The 21,864-nt window shown below is 35.3% G+C and overlaps 1 protein-coding gene across 1 annotated transcript; it reads right to left on the reverse strand.

The window, feature by feature from the left end:
- Positions 1-616: 616 nt before the first annotated feature.
- LOC147412133 (uncharacterized) lies at positions 617-21,228 on the reverse strand. The gene is made up of 23 exons (XM_086456702.1): positions 19,977-21,228; positions 18,153-18,268; positions 17,185-17,393; positions 16,484-16,600; positions 13,803-13,931; positions 13,588-13,713; positions 11,538-11,593; positions 11,345-11,444; positions 11,088-11,205; positions 10,724-10,933; positions 9,991-10,327; positions 9,243-9,336; positions 8,622-8,730; positions 8,103-8,374; positions 7,862-7,989; positions 7,413-7,647; positions 5,232-5,420; positions 4,837-5,126; positions 4,436-4,616; positions 4,065-4,307; positions 3,436-3,527; positions 3,125-3,287; positions 617-1,009 (listed from the first exon to the last, which is right to left on the reverse strand). Exons 1-22 carry the CDS (start codon positions 20,813-20,815, stop codon positions 3,140-3,142), a joined length of 4,338 nt encoding a protein of 1,445 aa, XP_086312828.1. The 5' UTR covers positions 20,816-21,228; the 3' UTR covers positions 617-1,009; positions 3,125-3,139.
- Between the last annotated feature and the right edge of the window lie 636 nt (positions 21,229-21,864).

Raw genomic sequence — 21,864 nt, forward strand, 5'->3', positions numbered from 1 at the left:
ATGCATTCAGCATTGTTCAATTTAAATGAGAGAAGTAAATTTTCCTTAAAAGTTTGATTCTACCAAATATTGCTTTTTTATTTTGAGATTTTTCTCTGAAATCAAGAAACTAAGAAAAACTTGAATAATTTAAGAAATTATGGAGGTCCCTACCCTCTGATGAATTTTAAGGTTATTGTGTATCTATAAAATGTAAGACAGTATTTTTTATTTTATTTTTTCCTGTTTATTGTAGATTAAAATAAAAATTAGACTAAACTGACTCAAAAAAGTCACTAGCTGATGTGGGTAGATGCGGATGAATGTACGTAAGCATAGGTCTATTACATGCATCACACAAAGAAAAAGATCTATGATTCTGTGCACATACCTTTCGAGTGGCTTTTTTTGAGTCAGTTTATCACGACTAATAATTAGAATTGAGTGTGATCCACCAAAAGCGAATGAAACATATTAATTATTAGGATTACCCCACCTGTCGGGGTGACATTAAGATATAGAACTAAGTAGGGTTTGATCTATCCATCAACCAAAACAGCAATGGCAGCAAATGCAACCATTAGAATGACTGTCTCGCCAGTCAAAGAAAGAGATTTCAGATAAAGAAATCACCACATTGACTACCAAAGAAATATTTTCTTTAGAAAACAAAAAAGAAAATAATCCAACATAGAATTCATTTTTCACAAACTCATTATATAGAAAATTTACCCTTAAATTTGATTTTAAAAATATTTCTTTATACAGATGTCGGCCTTGAAAAAAAAAAGGACCCTCTTATTTAATGGGCATTTACAGATGTCAACACTGATTGGACCAGAAGCACCATGTATACTGAATTCCTCATCGTTAATCTTGTGAAGTTGATGCAACCGTTTTAAAACTCGCACCCCGCATAGGCTGGGAGCTTGCTTCTTCCTAGCATCGATGATTGTCACTCAAGTTCCCCTACTAGAGTTCCCTTCAGAAATGCGTGCCATCAGCGTTCCAAAAATATTCTAGATAGAGACTGCAATACACACCAACATGAGACAAAAGGTAGCTAGAATAAGGAAGAACAATGTGGACAATTAGCACCAAAAAAAAAAAATGACAGAAGTTTGTTTAGGTCAAGAACTATACCTAAAATTATACACCAATGCGTACTAAGGTGGTGTTTGTTTGCACTATTTTTCAGTGCTTATTGCTGAAAAAAATTAAATTCAGCACTTTTGTCAAAATAGCGCGTTTGTTTACTCGTGCTTATTGCTGAAAATAAGTGAAAAAAATTCAGCACTATTTTGATGCTAAAAAAAAGTGCTGAAGCGGTAAGCACTTCGCTTTTTTCAACACGGACAAGTATGCCCTTTGTTTTTTTGAGCATGGACAACTATGCCCTTATTCTTAAAAGGATATTACCTCTTATATCCCATGGATAAGTATATAAACACCCCACAAATTAATAAACCCACACCATAGCTAAATTATTTTGTCTTATATGGGTTAAAATTTTTGGAATGAGTTGATTTTTGGTGATGATGATCTCTACAATGAGGAGATCATTCTCACAAAAAATCAGCACATCTTGAAACTTTTAACCCTATCAAAACAAGTTCAAGAACTATAAATTGTCCATTTTTTTTTTTTTTTTTTTGAAAACTATTTTTAACGAGTTAGAAGTTCAAAATAAACTGATTTTTGGTGAGGATGATCTCTAGACCATATAAATTATCCTCACTAAAAATTTGGTCATTCCAAAAATTTTAATCCATATAAAACAAAACAAAAAATGGCTATAGTGTGGGTTGCCTTTATTAATTCATAGGGTGCTTTTATAATTACACATCCTTCATTTCCATCGAAAATTATTCATCAAAAATTAAGTTCTTTTTAAAGTTGATTTCAAATTTTGGTGACTTGTATGACATTATTATTTTTAATTTGAAATTTGTGGGCTTTTATAAATAGAAATTATTATTTATAAATTGAAGATTTGAGTATTATTTATTATTTAAAAATAAATTGTATTTTAATTTTATAAGAAATAATATATTTTATTGTGTTTGATAATAAATAAGCATTTAAAACATGCAAACAATGTATAATATGATTGTAAGGGTAACAAAGACAATTTATCAGTTTCAGCAATGTGTAACAAACATGATTCAGCATCTAAACAAACAACTTTTTCAGCACTTAAATTCAGCGCTTATAAGTTTCAGCGCTTAATGCTATTCAGCACTTATTTTTTTCAGTTTAACAAACAGCACCTAAGGTTAACTAAAATGATCAAGCCTAACCAAATAAAAGAAGGGAACAATAGATAAAAGATCATTAAGTTCAGGTTGAGAACTATCCCTAAATTCGTAAGGGAAAATCTTCAGGAAAACCTGCATCTGCTAGAAGATTAAGAATTAAAGCTCGAAAAAGAAAGTTGGGATTATTATTTACATAAATGTGACAATTTAGATCCCTTTTCATGGGGGTGGGGATCCTAACAAAGTGTTATACCGAACTCATCTGTGAACAGTACTAAGTGGATGGATTCTAAAAAGAAAGAGCATGGTCCACTTCATGTAACACTGGAGGAAAAAATTGTGATTGCATATGACTAGCACCAAACTCCTCCAAAGACAGTACTACGTGAATAAATACTACAAAAGATGAAGGTGTCAGCTTGCTAAGTTGGTAAGGTCTGAGAGTGTTGATACCACAAGATGGGTTCAAAATCTGCTTTCACCCACTAATTACTTACCACAAACCCTCTTGCGTATCAAAAACTAAATAAATACTGAAAAGATATGCATACCCAAATCATATTTATAGCAGAAGAAAACTATGAGGCCATATCATTCGCAAAGGAAAAAATGATTCTCATTTTGTTTAATTCTAGACGCGAGTTCGGTTCTTAAAATCTTGTTGATTTAGGACTATTTTGGATTCAATATATCTGGTTTGTAATGAACAATTTATTAAGGAATGGAAATCTGGATTTGGCTTAGTGGTCTTGGAGGCCCCATCTCCCAATCCCCTCAAAAAAATTGATTTTAATATCCCTGACTTCTCCTTTCATTTTGTTTTATCGAAGCCACGACAGGGCAGAAGAAAAAATAGAAGGAATAAGTAGAAGTCTAACTCGTGATACCTGGTTAATCTATCATCATGATTGCCATAGCAGGTCTGGGTTATTACTATACAATGAGCGGTCCTGAATCTCTAGATTAGCAACATGCCAATTGATGAGTCGTGCTTGGACACATTTACACAGCATCAGCCCCGTAGGAAACAACCACCACCCACTTTCATCCCTGAAACCATCATCATCACACATAAAAGCACTCAAAAATGTAAGCTAGGGAACAATATTGCTGCTGCATTGGTTACTACTAGTACAGCTACTATTTATTTTAAAAGTTGTTTAACACAATTTTTAAGTGGTTAAGAGAATCTTCTTACATGCTAAAATTCCAATGAGGAAAGTTTGGATGTCTTCTACTTGATGATGATTGGGTCTTGTAATAGATAAATCCGCAAATAAAAGCCACCATCTGTGTAAATAATGAAGCATATTTAACAACAACAAAAAGAGTAAATAATAAACAATTTTTTTTTTCTATAAGTATAAATAATAAACACATTTCTACAAGACTAAGCAGATCCTTTTGGTGAACACATCTCAGCCATTCATTGGACACTCAGTGTCCACCACCATCGTCGGATCCCAGTAAAGTCCATAAAATTTTGATAGTAGACAAAAATATACTCACTAACAATGAGAAAATCTACCATTAGACTCGTGAGTTGAGTCAACTTGGATGAGCTCCAAACCGACTTGTCGAGTTGTAAAAACTATGATTCTAAATGTCAATACGTGGATGTAAATTGCAGCCAATATGTGGTTTTCCAGAGTTCACATTGAATTTGGAACAAGAAAGACAATTTAAATAGTTCACACTCACAAGTCTCAGAGTATATCTATGCTACTTGTGTTTCTTGTACCAAATGGTTTTTTAAATATACGTGCACACACATCAAAACCCAACATATCCAACCAAATCATAGATGGCATGTCCAGAGGAACTTACAACATTAATCAAGGATGTAATGTTCCATAAAGCATAGACACGTGCAAGACTTGCTGATCGCCTAGGCCCATGGCTGAATAGAGCATTTATTCCAGCAGGGAACGGAGATAGTATGCCGAGAGGAAGGACAAATACAACAAGAAAGAAGTCCAACAGTGAAATAGAATACATCTGGAGCAAAGTAAGCAACACTAAGCTAAAATCTCCTAAAAGAAGTATTGAGATGACCAACCCCACAAGATCCTGTAATGACACATAAACACATGTTAGATAAAAGGACTGCCATAATAGCATTTAAAACTTCTAACAAGATTTTGATGAAAAATCCCCCAGAGAATCGACTAATATGCTTTCAAGCAAAAGAAAATTACCTGATGACCAACAGGTTTAGTATTATGCACAATAAAAGACAAGGGATAAAATATATCTCTTCTCTCTTCAATCCTTCGTAAGCTATGAGTATCTAAAATCCCTCCACAGATCCTTTTATGCATCATAATATTTCCATTGTTCAATTGATCCCGTGGATAATCTCTACGAATACCACGTGCACTACAGATGAAAGCAAGTTAAGCTAAAAGCTATATAAATTGTACAAAAAACAAAGAGAAATTCTATTGACACACCAACTTTTACTTACAACACACCAATCCTTTTGATATTAAGTGGTTCTTTACATATGGATTGGTGTGTTATTAGTAAAAGTTGGTGTGCTAATAGCAGCTATATAAACAAAACTTGTAATAAAAAATTTATAACATAGAAATAATACCGTGATTGTTGGTCAATTCTCGTTGCTCCATCTACACTTTCAACAGACGTAGGCTCAGATCCTTTAGCAGCAGCATATACCACAAGTCCAAACTGGCAATACCCACAAGCTGTAGCCTGAAACCAAGCAAGATCAAGATGCACGTCATGGGTCTTCAAAGTAGGATTTGCATGAGTTTCAAGCCAGCTGAGGACAGGATGAAATGATCTTCGCAGGCATCCACGGCGAACTAAGCGTAAATGTGCATTCAATCCAGCTACAAGCCGATACCAAGTGGTTGGGGGTAGAGACTACAATTTACATAAAAATAAAGTCAAAAGAACTTCAATGAGAGATATGGTATAAAGGAAACAACACAAGCCCTTCTTTAAACAAATCAATTCTTGGTAACAAACCTGACTCATGAGATTAGTGATGATATTATCATTATGAAGTGAGAAAGGAGCCATATAACTTCCGTCGCCCCCAAAAACTAAACACATGGGAAATCTTTGACGAAGATCAGGAGGACCATCGGATTTCTTCTCATCTCCTCCAAGAAAAAAGTCCAAGTATGCAAGCATCAAATCAGAAGTTGCAGCTACCTGCAGAAATACATGAACTTTAGTGCCAGTCAAGGATTTCTAGAGGCAAAAACAAGACAAACCTCATATTAGGTACAATTCATCTGAAATATAAATTAAAAAGTAATATCACCACACAAATGAAAAAAATTAACCAACAAGTGCTCTTGGTTCCATACAAGATTTAAAATCTTGTCTTGAGACAATATTTCGATCAAGAGAAAAACCACTAGTCTTGATCAAAACATTTCAATACATTCCAAAAAGATTCAAGGTTTTGTATTGGTCTCAGCCAATACACATAAGTATCGGCAAATATATTCCGATATTTTGAACCATGGTTACATTAGGAGCATTCTTTGTAGGGCACTTATGAAAAATAAATGGTCTTGGAGGTTGGTAGCACCCCATTGATGTCTTGGATTTTAGAATCTCACATATATGCAAGGTTTAAAATCTTGTTTCAATACAATGTTTCAGACAGGAGAAAAACTGAGACATTCCAAGACAATCTGAAAATGTGTAGGGGTCAATTTTTCTTTCATATATCAGCAGAAACCAGCATGTTCCACCAAACATTTATCTCAAGAAGGTTTTGGATCTCCCAAATATATTTCCTAGTTCTCCATGGAAAAAGAATCGATGTTATTGATGCATTTGTAGCCATTGCTTTGGAAATGAATTCTGTAATGGCTCTGTATATCGCACAACGCCAAGAAAAATAAGGCCATCAAATCAATAAATAAATAAAAAGATAAGGCCATTAAAATGTTGAGAAGCACAAGTCATTATCCATTCCCATAGTTCCCGGCAAAGCAGAAGATTTAAGAAGCAACAAGAAGAAGAAAAAGAAGTTTCTGAAATTTTCTTTTAATTTCTCAATTCGAAGTGATCTCCATCCCAATTACATAGACTTACTTATACGCAAAGTATGTAAACAAACTTCCTATTAAGCAAAACACTATAAAAAAAGGGACAAATCCTAAAGTAGTAAAACTAAAATAAACAAAAATTTTACCTCTTTGCTGGCAGCACTCTCCTTTTCCGTTATTTGCCTAATAAGTTCTACATCAATTCCACATATTCTTTAAAAATTCCTCCACATTGAAATACTAGAAATTCCAAATCATGTTCGATCTGCACATTCTTAAACATTCCTCTTAATTTCAGTAGTAGAAAATTCTACAAGCTGCAATCGCAAAAACATACTTTCGGGTTGTCATTCAAGACGCATCTAACATGGTTTTTTAAGTATTTAGCTTACATAATTATGGTTCCTATAAGTTTGTAGGAACTTTTTTACCCTCTCATATGCCCAACTCACTGTATCAGTCATTATAGCCCTAATGTTCGACATAAATTACTATCGGTCAGCTAAACCTCAATATTCCATCACAAAGACTCTTTAAGTGTGGTATTTCCCTCTATGTTTCCAGAGACTTTAATTCGCGATCCCACATTATTGTTTAGATTCTACTTCTAAATTTTACGTTCATTCATTTATCGATTTAACAAAAAAAAAAAAAACAATGTTTCCTCTTTAAGACTTTTATAGTTAAAAGGTCCAGTAGCACACACACACACACTCTCACTCACTCTCACTCTCAGACATCCTTACAACATTTGCATGTTCACTGCTCCTTCATCCTGAATAGAAAGAAAGTCCATTGGCTCTATGCAATCCACTCTTGAAAGCCACCAATTGGACAGTACCCATCAAATTTCATAGCATGTGTCTGAAATTCAAAGATAGTATCCCACTGCAAAAAGGATTGCATCCCACATCTATTTAATAACGTTATTCCTTTGTTATTTCATGTCTTTATTAGTATTAATACTATTGTAGTTGTACCATTTTAAGATGGAATCAAATATATGCAACATAAACTTATGAACTACACACAAAATATGACTTACTAATATTAAGTCAAAGTTCCACAAGTCCAAAAATTAAACAATTAAAAAAAAAAAAATCAAGAATACTAGAGGGCACATCCAAAAAAGATCTGTTACCTTAAGCCCTTCATAGAGAGCACGTGAACGGCAAGAACGCAAGCAAGCATGATCATACTCTGATCGAACAAACTCACGCAGTCTTTGTAATTTCTTCCTCCGACGCCATTGCTGCCATGACCATGCAAAGGGATAGGCAACAATAGAAAGCACACTATGGATTGATCCCTCCCACCACTGATAAGCAGCTAAAGCATTAATCTCATCAACAAATATGTTGAATGCATCCTCATATCTGCCATGTACATGAAGCAAAAAAGAAAAAGAAAAAAAGGTTTCATTATTTAGGTCAGAAAGAAATTAAATAGAAGCTTTGTATTTTCACAGAGAATTATATATACTACGTATGGCTTAGGCCAAAGAAGAATATATACTATAAAGACAATAAGCACTCTTCCAAAAGACAAAAGCGAACAAATAACAGTAACGGATGGGGGAATTTAACATACACAATTTCTGTTACTTGCTCTGGAGGTGAGTGAGGAAGATGCCAAGGTTCACTGAAAGTGTTAGGTCCCATAAAATACATCCTATGCACGTGACTCTGAGACTCCTCAGCTCTATTTGTTTCTAAAACCTGTAAGATGACATGAAATAGTTGCTATCAGAAAATAAAAGCGAAAATAACACGATGAGGTCACAAATGCCAAGGATAAAGTGTTAATAGTGTGACAAAACAATTGGAGCAACCTCATTCAGTGACTCCAGGAAAGGGAAGGAGTGATTTATCTGAGAACCATGTTGTGTGGGAGCTGGGCCTGGTAATTCATCATTTTCGACAAATTTCATCCGTGCAACACTAAGCACTAGAGCCAACAGGATGAGTAGACCTGAGAGAAGAAGACCAAACAACCATGGCCCACCAAAAGTATATATCAACTCTTCTAGAGTTGTATAACAATGTGGCTTGTGATATCTTTCAGAAATGCATCTGTAAGGACAAGGAGTTCTGGCAATACCACCTGTTAAAAGAAATAACTGAAATTTAAGGAGCAGATATATTGACAGTATATAGTTCAGAAAAATCTTTATCTATTACATGATATTATAAGTCAATCTCCAGATCGAAGGATGACAAATTTCACTTGACGATGAGATGCCATGGTAAAGTAAAACATGTGGGCAAGACAACAGAAGAAAACAATTCTCTCTGAAAACCACAAAAACGGTTTAGTTTTTATCGCATATAAATCCAAGTTTTAAAAATACCTCGAACACTTGTATATATGGCACGGTGTGGAAGCTCAGAAAGTGGGCACTGATGACAAAGGGTTATATCAGATCCACTGACATTCTTAAAAGTGCCAGTTGGGCATTCCTGCAGCAATTCAGTTCCCTCATATTGGTATATAATCCATGAAACTCAATAATAGCATTGACCTAGAAACAGAATACAGACATCCAACAGAAATGCCTACCCAACCTGCTATTTAAAATATAACATTGAGTGTATCAACTCAATACTCCTGATATCTCAATGACCAAGCAACATAAGTTCAAACCAGTTATAGCTTTGAAATTTGTATGAAGGTGTTCAAAAATTGCATGAAAATGTCTCTGTATGGGCATAAAACTCCAGAAAGAATTTCCATATTTGGATTTCAACCCCCTAGAAGTCAGCTCACTTGAGCTCTAAAACTATGCCTGCCATGTTTTTTTATTTACTCGTAACTTCCGTTACAAGTTTCAAGTTTCAAGTTTTGAAAATATGAAATGCATTTTTATTTTATTTTTAAAGTTTTATGTAATGTATTTTGATATATCCAAAAAAATACGTCATGCATTTTGAAGATCTACTAATAGTAACACAATACAAAATCGCAAACCCACCTCACAAAAGATCCCATAAAGCCCTTCAGGGCAAGCTTTTCCAGTAATAGTTCCATTATCCCCAGCATTGCCCTGATCCATACCCAATCCTCCCCTGTTATGAAGAACAATGTTAAAACAAAGACCGACAATGCTTTGAGTGATTACCATTCATCATAAATACATCAAAAAGAAGTAATGAAACATAACATTGAAAAATAAAAATTAGTTATGTCATAACTCAATCCAGTCACCCCAGTTCTGCTCAGCACACAGGCATGAACATTGGGACTTGGACTCTCATCGAATGATTAAGTAACCTAGAAGCAAATAATTCCATTAAAGCAAACTCCGCAAAGTTTGAGAACTGCATGCCACATCCTTAATCATAAACATGCACTACTGCTAAATTCCTTCCTTTATAAAGCAAAAAAACAATACTTACCAATAATTCAAATTAAAGAATTGTGTATCAGATCTTGTAGGATGTATGACACATGAGAACAGATATCAACGTATGTAACAACATACATTTATAAAGAACCTAAAATCAATAAATATAATACTTCGGCAGCAATGAAAATATGAAGGATGAATGACACATCACTTTTGTTACACTCTGCAAGATCAAGACAAGATAATGGGATGTTTTTGCCAATTCTAAATAAATAGAAATATTGTGAACAAAAGACTCCTCAGAACACCACCAGAAGCAAGTATACACACACAAAATTGGGGGAACTATATTTATATTCAGCTAGATATGTACCTTGTATAAATGTTTCCCTCCACACTAGCTAGGGGCTGATACTCATTTCCGGTGGGAATGTCAGACCAGTGGAAATGAATCCGTCCTCCACCTCCACCTCCACTACCATTGTGGCTACCATGTCCTCCAACACTTGAAAGAACAGCAGTATCACCTACTGTCAATGTATGCAAAAACAAAAGAACAGTTCCACCAGATCCACCCCCAGGGCCTCCATTTGAACTACTTGTAAGCTCATAATCTTGCTTTCTAGCATTTTGTCCATAACTTTCTCCATCTGCTCTGAGTGAACCGTAAATAGACAAACTTGTCAATGAGTGCTCCAATGAACCCATCACTGTTCAGAAAAAGGTAATGCCGAAAGAGTAATTATTAATTCCAGAATATGAAAAACGAAATGTATATGATCAAATTTCTTCCCACAAATAACTACAACAAAGGGGTCACAAAATTTTACTTGAATTACAGATTTAGAGGTTCTAAGTAACAAACTGGAAATTATCTTTCATCAAACCTTGGGCACAAACCAAAAAAACTTAATGCCTGTGAAAGATGTCATAACTCCTAAACCCTTTCCATTCTCTAGTACTGTGCGGGATAAAATTGTATTCATTCTAGGGCAAAGAAGTGCATTTTCAAGTGTATGCTCAAGAAATGAAGGGATACATATTGGGATGTCTAATTCACATAAATTCATAATTAGTAGGTGTGCAACTTTAACGTCTATCATTACCTATTATACCACCACCTGCTGTTGAACCATCCAAGCTATCATTTCCACTTCCACTACCAAGCTCACAAGGCAAATCAGGATTCCCATATGCAACACCACCCTCAGCAAAACTTCCATTATAATATCCATCGCCACCTTTACCACCATGGCCACCACCACCACCAATTCCGTTCCCTAAAACTTTTCCTTGACCCACACCACCTTTGCAGCCTGCATATTACAAGTAAAATCAGTCAAATAATTAGTCAAACCATAAGAATGGGTAACTCTAGCAATGCCAGTAAGTCATAAGTATAATTCATGGAAACATAAGCCAGATGTCGCTGATCATAATTAAAATAAATGAATGAGGCAGATATCATACCCAGTCCTGATGCACTTATTGCTCCAGAAGACTGGACAACTACAGTTCTTGCCCTGTGGAAATGAACAACACTTCCTTTTATAAGGCCTTCAACAGTAATATCTTCAACTCGGCAGATCTACAGGAAGAAAATAGCAAACCCATTTATATAAACAGAATATACAATGCTAACAAAGTATTAAAAAAAATATCTGTAGGTTATGAGTAGTCAAGTATTCAGTTTAACTCTTGATGCTTAATGTAAAATAAAAAAAAACCTGTAGAGTGAAGGACAGTGAAGAGTTCACATTGCAATCTTCAGGAGGGTGAAGTAATTCCATGGGGCAATCTTGGTGTTCACAGTAGAGCTTTGGTGTCCTACCATATATCGAACAAAAGCTTTCACTTAAACAAATAGATAACAAAGAAGTAAAGTCTCCAACTGGAATGACCATATAACCACAACCTTACATGTCATCAGTAGTCGCATTCTCCAAGGGGGCCTGCAAAACAGATCCTGGCCCAACCTTCATGTGGAACAGAGAATGTTCAATTTCATAAGTATATATAAGAAAGAAACTCAATGGACAACAAGCTAATATATCTCTCCCTTAAACTCATTTCATTTCTCAAGAAAATTAACAATACAAATAATAATATCAACCACCATCCGGCCAACAGATAAAAAAGGAATACCCACAACAATGTCAAATTCTCAAATCTCCAGACATAAAAGAAAGGAAAAATTGAACACTATATCAAAGATTAGTAAATCCTTATGGAAATCATCTCCAAATTAAAGAAAATATCAAATAACACCACTTAAGGTTACTGAACTGAACTGAATCAAAACAACAACAAAAATTGATGTTCAAAGTCAATAATCTCAAAGCAACCTCCAGATCCGATACAAAAATGGATATCTGAATGTTCCAATTTAGAACCCTTGAATGACAAACTTCAAAGCAAAAAAACCAAGGTCATACTCAAAATCATTAACTTTCATGTGAAAATCTATCATACAATGATTAGATCAGCGATGTAATACAATGTCTTTGTGAACACTAGCCGTACACCAAGAGTAAATATGGTAGAAAAAAAAATTTGAAATAAAAGAAAACTCAATCATATGATAATCCTCCATTTATGTAACAGATGAAGGAAAAATGGCTTCAGATTTTCAAAAACTGTTGTAAGGCAGTGATACCAGGATTGTCCTAAGAGTAGGGAGAATTGAATGGGAAATCCATTACTCATTTATGTTAAGGAGACTGATATACTAGGAAAAAAACAACTAACATGAATATAAATACAGGTAATGAATGATAGTTCTCTATTTTGGAGTCAAATTGAGTTAACAATGCATATTTATGATTAAGGAAATTAGAGTTAAGTATCCATTGGTACAATGTTTGGGAACAAGGTGATTTGTATGAGGTGGGTGCGAGAATATGAGTCAAGTTCAAAAATATCTTATGGTGCAGAGCACTTTCGCAACGCTGTCATTTCATTTTGTTTGGACCTACTACGTCACCACTTGCTAGATCTTAGGAAGAAAAAACTTCTTTTACAATTTCAAAAGTAATAATAATAATAATAATTAACTAAAGTGTGCCTTGAATAAAATAATCAAGGCTCCACTATGGTCAATAGCTTAGGTATATTTCACTCATCCCATACCCATAACTTGGTTGCATTTCCTCTCATGACTATTAATATTTTTTTTAATTACATATCACATCGGGATATCCTAGACGTATCATCATCATCTAATGCCTCAATCTAAGTAATGGATCTACCAACATGAATCCTATCATGCCATTTAAGTCAATCAACAGTTATATTGAAGAATCTAAAAGGTGAGAAGAAGGCCAAAGGTGATGTGGATTTGGGTAGTATGAAGATATCTGAAAACATCTCAATGGACTTTATTTTATCTACAACAAAAGTAATTCCCAAATATTGGGAAGCATAAATGGCTAGATGTATAGGTGAAAAATAATCAACTTTAGAGGTACTGAAAATCTTGAAGGAAATATAGAAAAAAATATATATATTAGGCATAATCCTTTTCATTAATAATTTGTACTTGGTTATTTGTGACTTGTACAGGTATTCTGGAAGAATTATGAAAAACCTGATGACCAAAGAAGTGCAATTCTTGATACCCATAAGAGAACATTACCTTTAAAAAATTTAATAAAACTTTCATTTATCAAAAAAAAAACATTACCTTTAAAAAATGATATAGCTAGTCAGATAACTTACTTTGTTGCTCAAAGACAAAATGCCATATGCATGATCACTACTGCTATTTAAAGCATATAGACACTCAAGTACATACCATAAACAACATCCTAAGGTACCCAGAAGGAACATCGACAGAAACAGATGATAAAGAATTAAATAACTAAGAATTCCATAACTTGGATGTTGTGAACTAGTTGTTCTGTTTCAGAGAAGAAAAGGGTAACTTAAAGGTTCTGTATGTCATATTACTAAAACGGTGCCTTCAGCTTACATGGATACTATAAAATAGTGACAGAACAAGACGTTGTGCTTCAATCTGATTTCCTGGTCCAGACAAATTCAGTAAGCCTTGTCCTTGGAGTCCAAGATTTGCATTGGAGAGTATTACAGATGATTCCTGGGAAGAAATATGGTTAAGAATGTCATCATGAATGGGCCATTAACAAAGGTGCAGGAAGAAATTGCTAAAATGCAGTGGGTAGATACCTTGAGAGCAATTAAGTTGCTAGCCTCGAGCAAAGACGTTGCAACAAGTGCATCATCTCCAACATCTATTATCATTTTGGAGTTCAACATCAAGAGCATTTTTATAGACATACGTAGAGCACCATAAACCTAAACTTAATCAAAAATAAAGAGGAAACAGTGTATCATTGACTGCTTATAATATGAAAATTTAAAGGTAGATGTAAAACCTCAAAAAGTTGCATCACATCCACTTAAGTTGGAAATATTATGCAGCATGAGTATGTGGCAATAACAACCTAACTTCCAAGAAGGTTACGACTTACAAATTATGACAGAGTGGAGCAAAAGACATAGTAGAAGTGAGTATGAGGATATTATATCAGTGATAAAGTTACTCAGAACCACCATGCAGAAGGGGGGAAGCTATGGTAAAAGATCTTAAATTTTACTAAATAATATGAGAAGATAATATGCAGTTGCCAAGCAATTCCAAATTTCTAAGATAATAGATTTTAATAACTAAAAGGGACAAGCACATTTTTTCTGGTATGCCTAAAGTAATGATGGATTTGATATGTAGATATTGGAATATAAAGAATGACAATCAATCAATGTGATTTTTCTCTATCAATGAGTAAAAAAACTGATGTAATTATTGCACTTTTAGTTATGACTAATGAGTGAATAACTACTCTTACGGCTGACATTTCCCATTTTGGAAACTGAGTTTACTACATATCTGTTGGGATTGTCATGGGGGAACTCCTTCAGGGATTCAAAGTGTATCTTGTGGAACCTCTCAACATCTACTATCTGTTGAGATATTTGGAAGGAATGGAATTGTCGTACCTTTGAGGATAAGATCTAGTCCCCCAAGGACTTAATTTTGACTATTTTGGCTTTGTTATTTTTTTTTTGGTGTAAATTGTTCAAAGAATTTAAGAGGATCTTCTTTGAAGATTTCTTGGTGATGTGGAATAGAATCTGTAATCTATCCGCTGAGTAGTTTGTTTTGTCTACGGTTGTGCTTGTATGTTTTCAGGATGGTCATTTAGACCTCCCTTTCTTTAATGAAATCATTTTTACGCATCAAAATAAAAATCTACAAAACATTTTGATGTATTTATGTTTACCTCATATATTTTTCTATGTTTAATACCATATGAACCAATACTCACAATTCATTTTTTTTTTTGTTTTGTTGTGTGTGTGTGTGTAGCTGGGGTTAGGCAGATGCCTACCACAATCATATAACTGTAGTTACAAACTTAAGACATAACTACTGCTCTAGAAGCACTAAGCTGTGAACAGATAAGTGTTTAACGTGTTAGATTGCAATAGATTCTTCTCTATCATCTGCCCCTCTTTCTCCTTTTCTTATAAGTAATTTCAATGCCTTAACACATATAATAGGCAAAAGGATTTGTGCATCACCACTCCATAACTCTTCAGTGTAGTACAGTAGCACAAGAATTTCCTTATACATGGATGGCAAACAAGGCCAATCTAAGTCAATGATGTGATAAACAACCCTATGGATTGACCACCTAGATCATGCTCTTGTTCAGATCATGCCTACATTCCACCATCTAAGATACTGGATATGGAAATGTAACACTACAATGGGAAACAGGAATACGACTCCTCGTACCCAAAATCCATACAGGGATATGGACACAACGTCCCATCCAAGATCTTGGTACTATATTTTACTTTTTAGCTTTTAACTTATAATATAAGCATCATTTCTTTTGTGTTTAGATAATGATTGCAATGTTTCCTCTAGTAACACTTAGTAATTGATATAATGTAAAAAAATAGACATTTTTGTTGACATGGCAAACAGGCAAATTGCTAATAATTAAGAAAATAACTTGAATTACAATAATAAATAAATAAATAATTGTGAAGTAAAAGTATCCCAGCAGTATCTAATATCGGTATCTTGGGGTACGGGTACAGTGCGCATATTGGAGTACCAGGGTATCATGGACAACCAAGTTTTGTATTTTTCTCCATGAGCTTTACTATAGAAGAAATATAAAATAAACAAGCCCATTTTCCACATATGGTCATCGCAATTCAGATAAAATTTCAATTTTGGCAGATGGTATGGTTGCAGAAATCATGGGTCTCCTTGTGCTCACTTGCCATGTGTAAAGAAAACCAGTCACTCCTAAGAAGTATTCCTGTGTAGCTTCAGAAAGTCCATCCCCCATAGAATAAACACATAAATTTGAAAGTAAACTAACCCCATGTAGACCACTTTCAGCAAGAAAGTTCTTGCTTCCCATGAAGAGAAGAGAAATATATGTCCAGCCAAGGCTAAGAAACTTTTAGGTGGTCAAGAATCCTGCCTCTTAGTCCATCCTATGGATGGCCTTCTTCTAATCACATTCCACCGCTCCTCAGACTTTTAGGCCTTGGAGGGAAGCTTTTTAACTCCATTTCACTAGAGCTTGTTACTCCTAATATGTTAGAAAAGCCTTTAAAATCTCCCACAGTTATTCCTAGAAAGTCGTTTGTTCCAGCATGATAACTACGTCGAATTTTATAAATTACCAACTCATATTGCAGAAGAGAGAGAGAGATGATCGCATAAAATAGGAGATTTTTATTTGATCTTTGACTCGAATTTCTGTCTCCAGGACATGAATGAGATTATCAAATATAAAGTAACAAATAGTGCTGCGACATACCCTGATCGTTGAGTCACTCATTAGAAGCTCTTCTGCCATAAGCTCAAACTCTGATGAAGGATAATGTGCTAGTCCAAAGACCAATACTCCACAGAATAGACTAAGTTGTCCTTGCACCTGTATGATGCATCCACAAATGAAGAAACTATGTGGATGAAATCCCTAGCCATAACAAGATTCATATGTCATTTATATCCAATATACTGAGACCCCAAACCAAGAATCACTTGAAGATAGTTGGAGTGGGGTCATGTACGGCCGTTGATCTGTTCAAGGTAGTACTGATTATCAACCTTGAACCCCTGTTAGTTCATGGCCAGCGTGCAAGCCAGAGCGTTTGGCATTGCTTGGCAGAATTAATCCCCCCCCCCCTTTTTTTTGGATAGGTAAGCATGCAAAGGTGGGGTGATCCCAGGTTCTGTGGTATTACCACTCACAGACTTTACAACCTGACCAAGGTGGCGCCTTCAAAAAATTACCATTTCGTTCAGCTTTCTCCAAAAAAATTGAAAACAAAGACCTGGGATCAAAACCACGCCTTCACCCTCTTACCTATAAAAGAAGTCTTGAAATCAGTGCAGCCCAGTTCTGACAATTAACTGGGCAAGGTCAGAAAAACTTCTCCAGGCCTCTACTCATAACTAGGTCATTAGACGGCTGATAGAGATCATACTTAAAGCAAATCAAGTCCCTTCACTGACCTGCACACGACTCCATAGCAAAGGAACAACAGCCTTAGCAAGATTACGAACATAAACATTTGTCCAAAGTGGTTGATGAGGAAAATCTAAAAGAAGTGTATCCGTCTGCGTTGACACATTATGATTGTTGACAGTAAGGCTACGGAGAACAGTATCATAAAAAGTCCCAGCAGCACCATTGTTTTCAGGACAACCATAGCTCCTTCCTCCTGCAAACAAGATTAGGAAACCCTTATCGTTGGAAACTTGGAATAAATAAAAAATGACATATATTTGTGACATAGTGAATTCAAAATTGTTCGACTGATAATAGTCGTAGCAAATAGTTTTGACTAAATCGCAAGTGAGAACAGGATAAGAACAACATAAACTGAAGGAATCCCTTAATAGATAGACCACACAATTTCTAAGGTAAAATTTCTGAATGCCCCATTCAGAATGGCTCCACAATCCACCTTTGTGGGTAGGCCATCACATAGACAGGACAACTAGTCAATCGACTTCACCTCAGCCCAAAATACAAAATTAGTAAGATGACACTTAAAAATTCATTCAGTCCTGTTCTTTTAGCCAATCCAAAATGGATGCTGAGATTACAAATGTAGCATTTTTTACTTGCTTTCCTCTTTAACTAGTCAAATTTGATATGCCTCCCTACATTGATTAAAAAAATCTAGACTGGCCCCCTTTTTGTGATAAATAGACTCCCCCCCCCCCCCCCCAACTAGTAAATTTAACCAAACGTGTAGCACAAAATAGTAGTTTAAATACAAAAGAAAACATAAGATATAAGGGTGGCTTTGTCAGTTCAAGTTAAAGTAAGTAAAGTAAATAGTCAGAATTTACCAGTAATAAAAGCAAGAACTTTCACTAATAGTTGTCTAAAATGAGCTCATTCGAGAGGTTACTTAAAAGAAATTCTGTCAAAAAAAATATCTCCAGGAATAACATGGGGTTGAGCAATTTACCATGAACCAAAATTTCTGGGTTATCATGCCTGCTGTAAATGTCAATAGAAACTCTTCCACCACCACCTCCAGCCCAACCATTGCCACCAGAAGCACTTATCTTGCCATTTCCATTCCTGCACTTGATAAGGAGGAATAATTAAAACAGAAAATGCAGCTAGAACAGAAATACATATTATAATGGTAATGTGTGTACTACAAGTACAATGTCTAGGAACAATGGTGAATAAATGCCGATGAAGTCAACAAATAAATGCCGATGAAGACGATGAATAAATGCACTTATCTAAATCAGTGGGGGGATGTTCAAGTGTTGGCTGATGAAGTCAATCAAAAGGAATTGAGATGGGATTGCAAAAGCACACTCTCAGTCCAATCCTTCCACTCAAGGTCAGTGGCTTCATATCAAGTTCCTTTATTGCAAAATACATTTTGGGATGTTCCTGTTCCTAAAAAGTAGTGTTATTTGTTTGGAATAGTGCATCAACAAATTCTCACATCAACCATTTGATTAGTAAAAGAATCGTGCCAATTGTGGGTTGATCCTAAAGTCATTAAGGATGGATTTGTTCCTCTTTTTTGGATGAGTATTATTTTTGTTTCTCTCTTTGCCACACTTACTCCTTTGCTTCTTCTTCCGGTATTATAGTGGTGTTACAGTTTTTTAGTTAGAGTGCTCGTTAAATGCAAAGGGTTGCTTTTTGTATGATGATTGAAACGTGGAAAATGGAAGTATAAAACTATGGATGTTTTTTAGTTTTAATTTGCTTTTAACTGAAGTGACTAATTCCTCGAAATAGGAGGCGTTGAGAAACTATGAAATAGTTGGAGCTAACTTTTCTATCTATCACCTACGAGCTTCTAAGGAAAGACCTCTTGCAGTAGGGTTGGCTAGAGATTTTTTGTAAAAACATTAGTCCATGTCAGTTCATGATGAGAATATGTCAATCTTTTTTTTATTCCATGGATTAGAATCATTATGCACAAAAGGGAGAACCTGTGTGAGGGGACGATGCCGCCCTTTTAGTAAGGAAGGGTATTGCCAACTATTACCCAAGTAAGAGAGGAAAAGAACAAATCTTTCTTACTGGCTGGCTAACCAGACAACTAGTCAATAGAAGAGGATTCTCCCCTTTGTTGAGTTTTGAATATGGATTTGGACATTAAACTTTGGAATGTGAATTAGAAGAATCTTTATTATATTTCATGATTTTCTTTTATTGGAATTTTAGCTATTTCCATATTTGACTATTTATGTATTTAAAAGTGTAAGTTCAAGAGGATTACGACTTACGCGTTGAGGCTTACACATCAAAGCTTCAACTGGTAAAAAGCTTTGCCTTGCGCCTTAGAGTTTCAAATCGTTGATGAATACCAAATCAAAAGTGAAGGGAACATTTTATGCAGAAGCAATAAGATGAGCAATGTTTTGCAGAATAAAATGTTCACCCCAAGCTTGCCCATCCAAACATGAGTAAAAAATTTCTTCAGAACAAAGACCACTGTTCAAGACAAAAGCATTTTTGAGCAGACAATGCATACCAATAATCCTACAAGCAAAATGGATTAGTTAATCATAGAGATTATACCGACATCATATCTCAGTTATTGCTGTCCAACAATTGCATGAGACAATATCAAGCAAATTTAAAATTACAAAATATATATATATATACCATTTCAGCTACTTGGGCAATGATATAGTTCTCTAAATAAGTAAAAGAGATACAATAAACAGATCAAAAAATAAAGAAAGATGTTTGTGCACATTCATGAGTTATTATTTGGAAATTAAATTAGGCCAAAAGGGCAAAAAAAGATTACATTTTATGAGCTTTGATGTAGATGCTACCACCAGATCCCCCTCCACCCTTGAGACCACCATCACCTCCTTCAGCTAAAACAGTCCCATTAACATCTAGAAATCCTTCAATCTCCATCCAAATCCGTCCGCCACCGCCACCACCATAATCCACTTCTTTACTAGTCGAGCCACCCTTACTACCAAAACTATCCGGCCGTGTAAGCGTAGACCAAGAATACGGATCCCCACCCCAAACATCCTCTTGAATCTTTGTATTATCCGTCAAACAACTCGCGCCTCTGCCCCCATGACCCCCACCAGCTCCCTTAATATCCTGTGGAGTACCACTAGTCTGAGGTGGGGGGTCCCCACCCAAAGCCGTAGTGTTGATCGTCGACCCATCAAGAAAACTTGCATTCGACACGATCAATATAAATGCACCTGACACTATCGACGAATTCTGGCCCAAATTAAAATCACCAGAAACGTTGACAATAATCGAGCACCCGGCAACTATGCAACTCATGGAGACACCATTAAGGATATCTAAGCTGCCTGGTCCTTCTATATAGACATCGTCCTTGAACTCCAAACTCGTACTGAGCTGACACTTAGTCTTTAAAGATCCATTCCCTTTGAGATCCTCCTCGCATGAAACTGATGGAGAATGCGGAGGTGGTGGAGGAGGAGGTGAAGGAGGCGAATAATCTCCACTGAACAAATCAGAATCGAAATCGAGATCAACGATCGATAAATCATCCTTTGAACCAGAAACAAAACTAATTGGAGAAAAAAAACTAGGTTTGATGAATCCTTGAAAAATGAGGAAACAAACAATCCACAAAGAAGCTCCCTCCATTAACAGATGCAGAAGAAGAAGAAACTCAGAAAATCTGAACAGAACTGCATGCGAATATTCAGAATCTCCAAAACCAAAACCCTAAAACCAGATTCCATCAGACAAAACCTCCCAAAAAGGCCATGATATCTATGTAAAATAGAAATCTCTGATCGCTCTGTTCGTCTAAATTGTTTCTTTAATTTACGACTCCAAAAAAGAAAAACGGGACTAGAAATGGTTGAAATCTGAAACTCTTGGAATCTCTTTTGAGATTTTTTTTATGTTATTTTATTTAAGTAAGAGAGAAGAAGAACGAGAAACAGAGAATGGGGCAAATGAAGAACAACCGCAACAATACTTTATTTAGTTAATTAATAATTAAAACAGTACGCTTTGAGCTCTTCAACCTCTCCTGATTACCAGCTTGCGAAGTTGGTAAAGTAGTTGGTTTAGGGTTCATGATTTTAAAACTCAGACTGAGTCCTACAGACTCTGGCGAGTCATATTTGACTCAGCTTATAAATTCGCTCCTCAAACAGAATATACTGAGAGGAGGAATGCTCGCACCACAATCCTGTTGAGGAGCGTAACCGTTACTTAAGCTCTCGTTACAACACACGTGTCTTTCCTTTTTTCAACACACTAATGGAATATATGTCAAACTTTTGAAAATATTTTAAATAACTCCTTGTGTTTTGAAATTTATGATATGAACCCCTTGACCCTGATCTTTTCTTATCACCTAATGAAAAGGCGAAGCCGATGTCTGTGGACTCCAAAATTTGAAAGACAATAATAAAATGCCTCCACTTTTGTACTTAACCTTATTATTATTATGGTCATAGTGGTCAAAACAAATGGAATTATAATTCCACCATTTGTTGGTTTGCTTTTAAGAAAGGAAAATGTTGAAGTAACATTGAAATTGACATCATTTCACACATTGCTATCACGGATGTGTGTACTCACAGATGCTTTTCACCGAGATATAAGTGAGAAGTAGTTATGGTTCTTTGCAACCAATGTGTAAAACAGTGCAATTTCGATGTTACTCCAAGACGATTCTT

Source organism: Akebia trifoliata, chromosome 1, assembly GCF_017979445.1.
Source record: "Akebia trifoliata isolate Shusen 1 chromosome 1, ASM1797944v1, whole genome shotgun sequence".
Lineage (NCBI taxonomy): Eukaryota > Viridiplantae > Streptophyta > Magnoliopsida > Ranunculales > Lardizabalaceae > Akebia > Akebia trifoliata.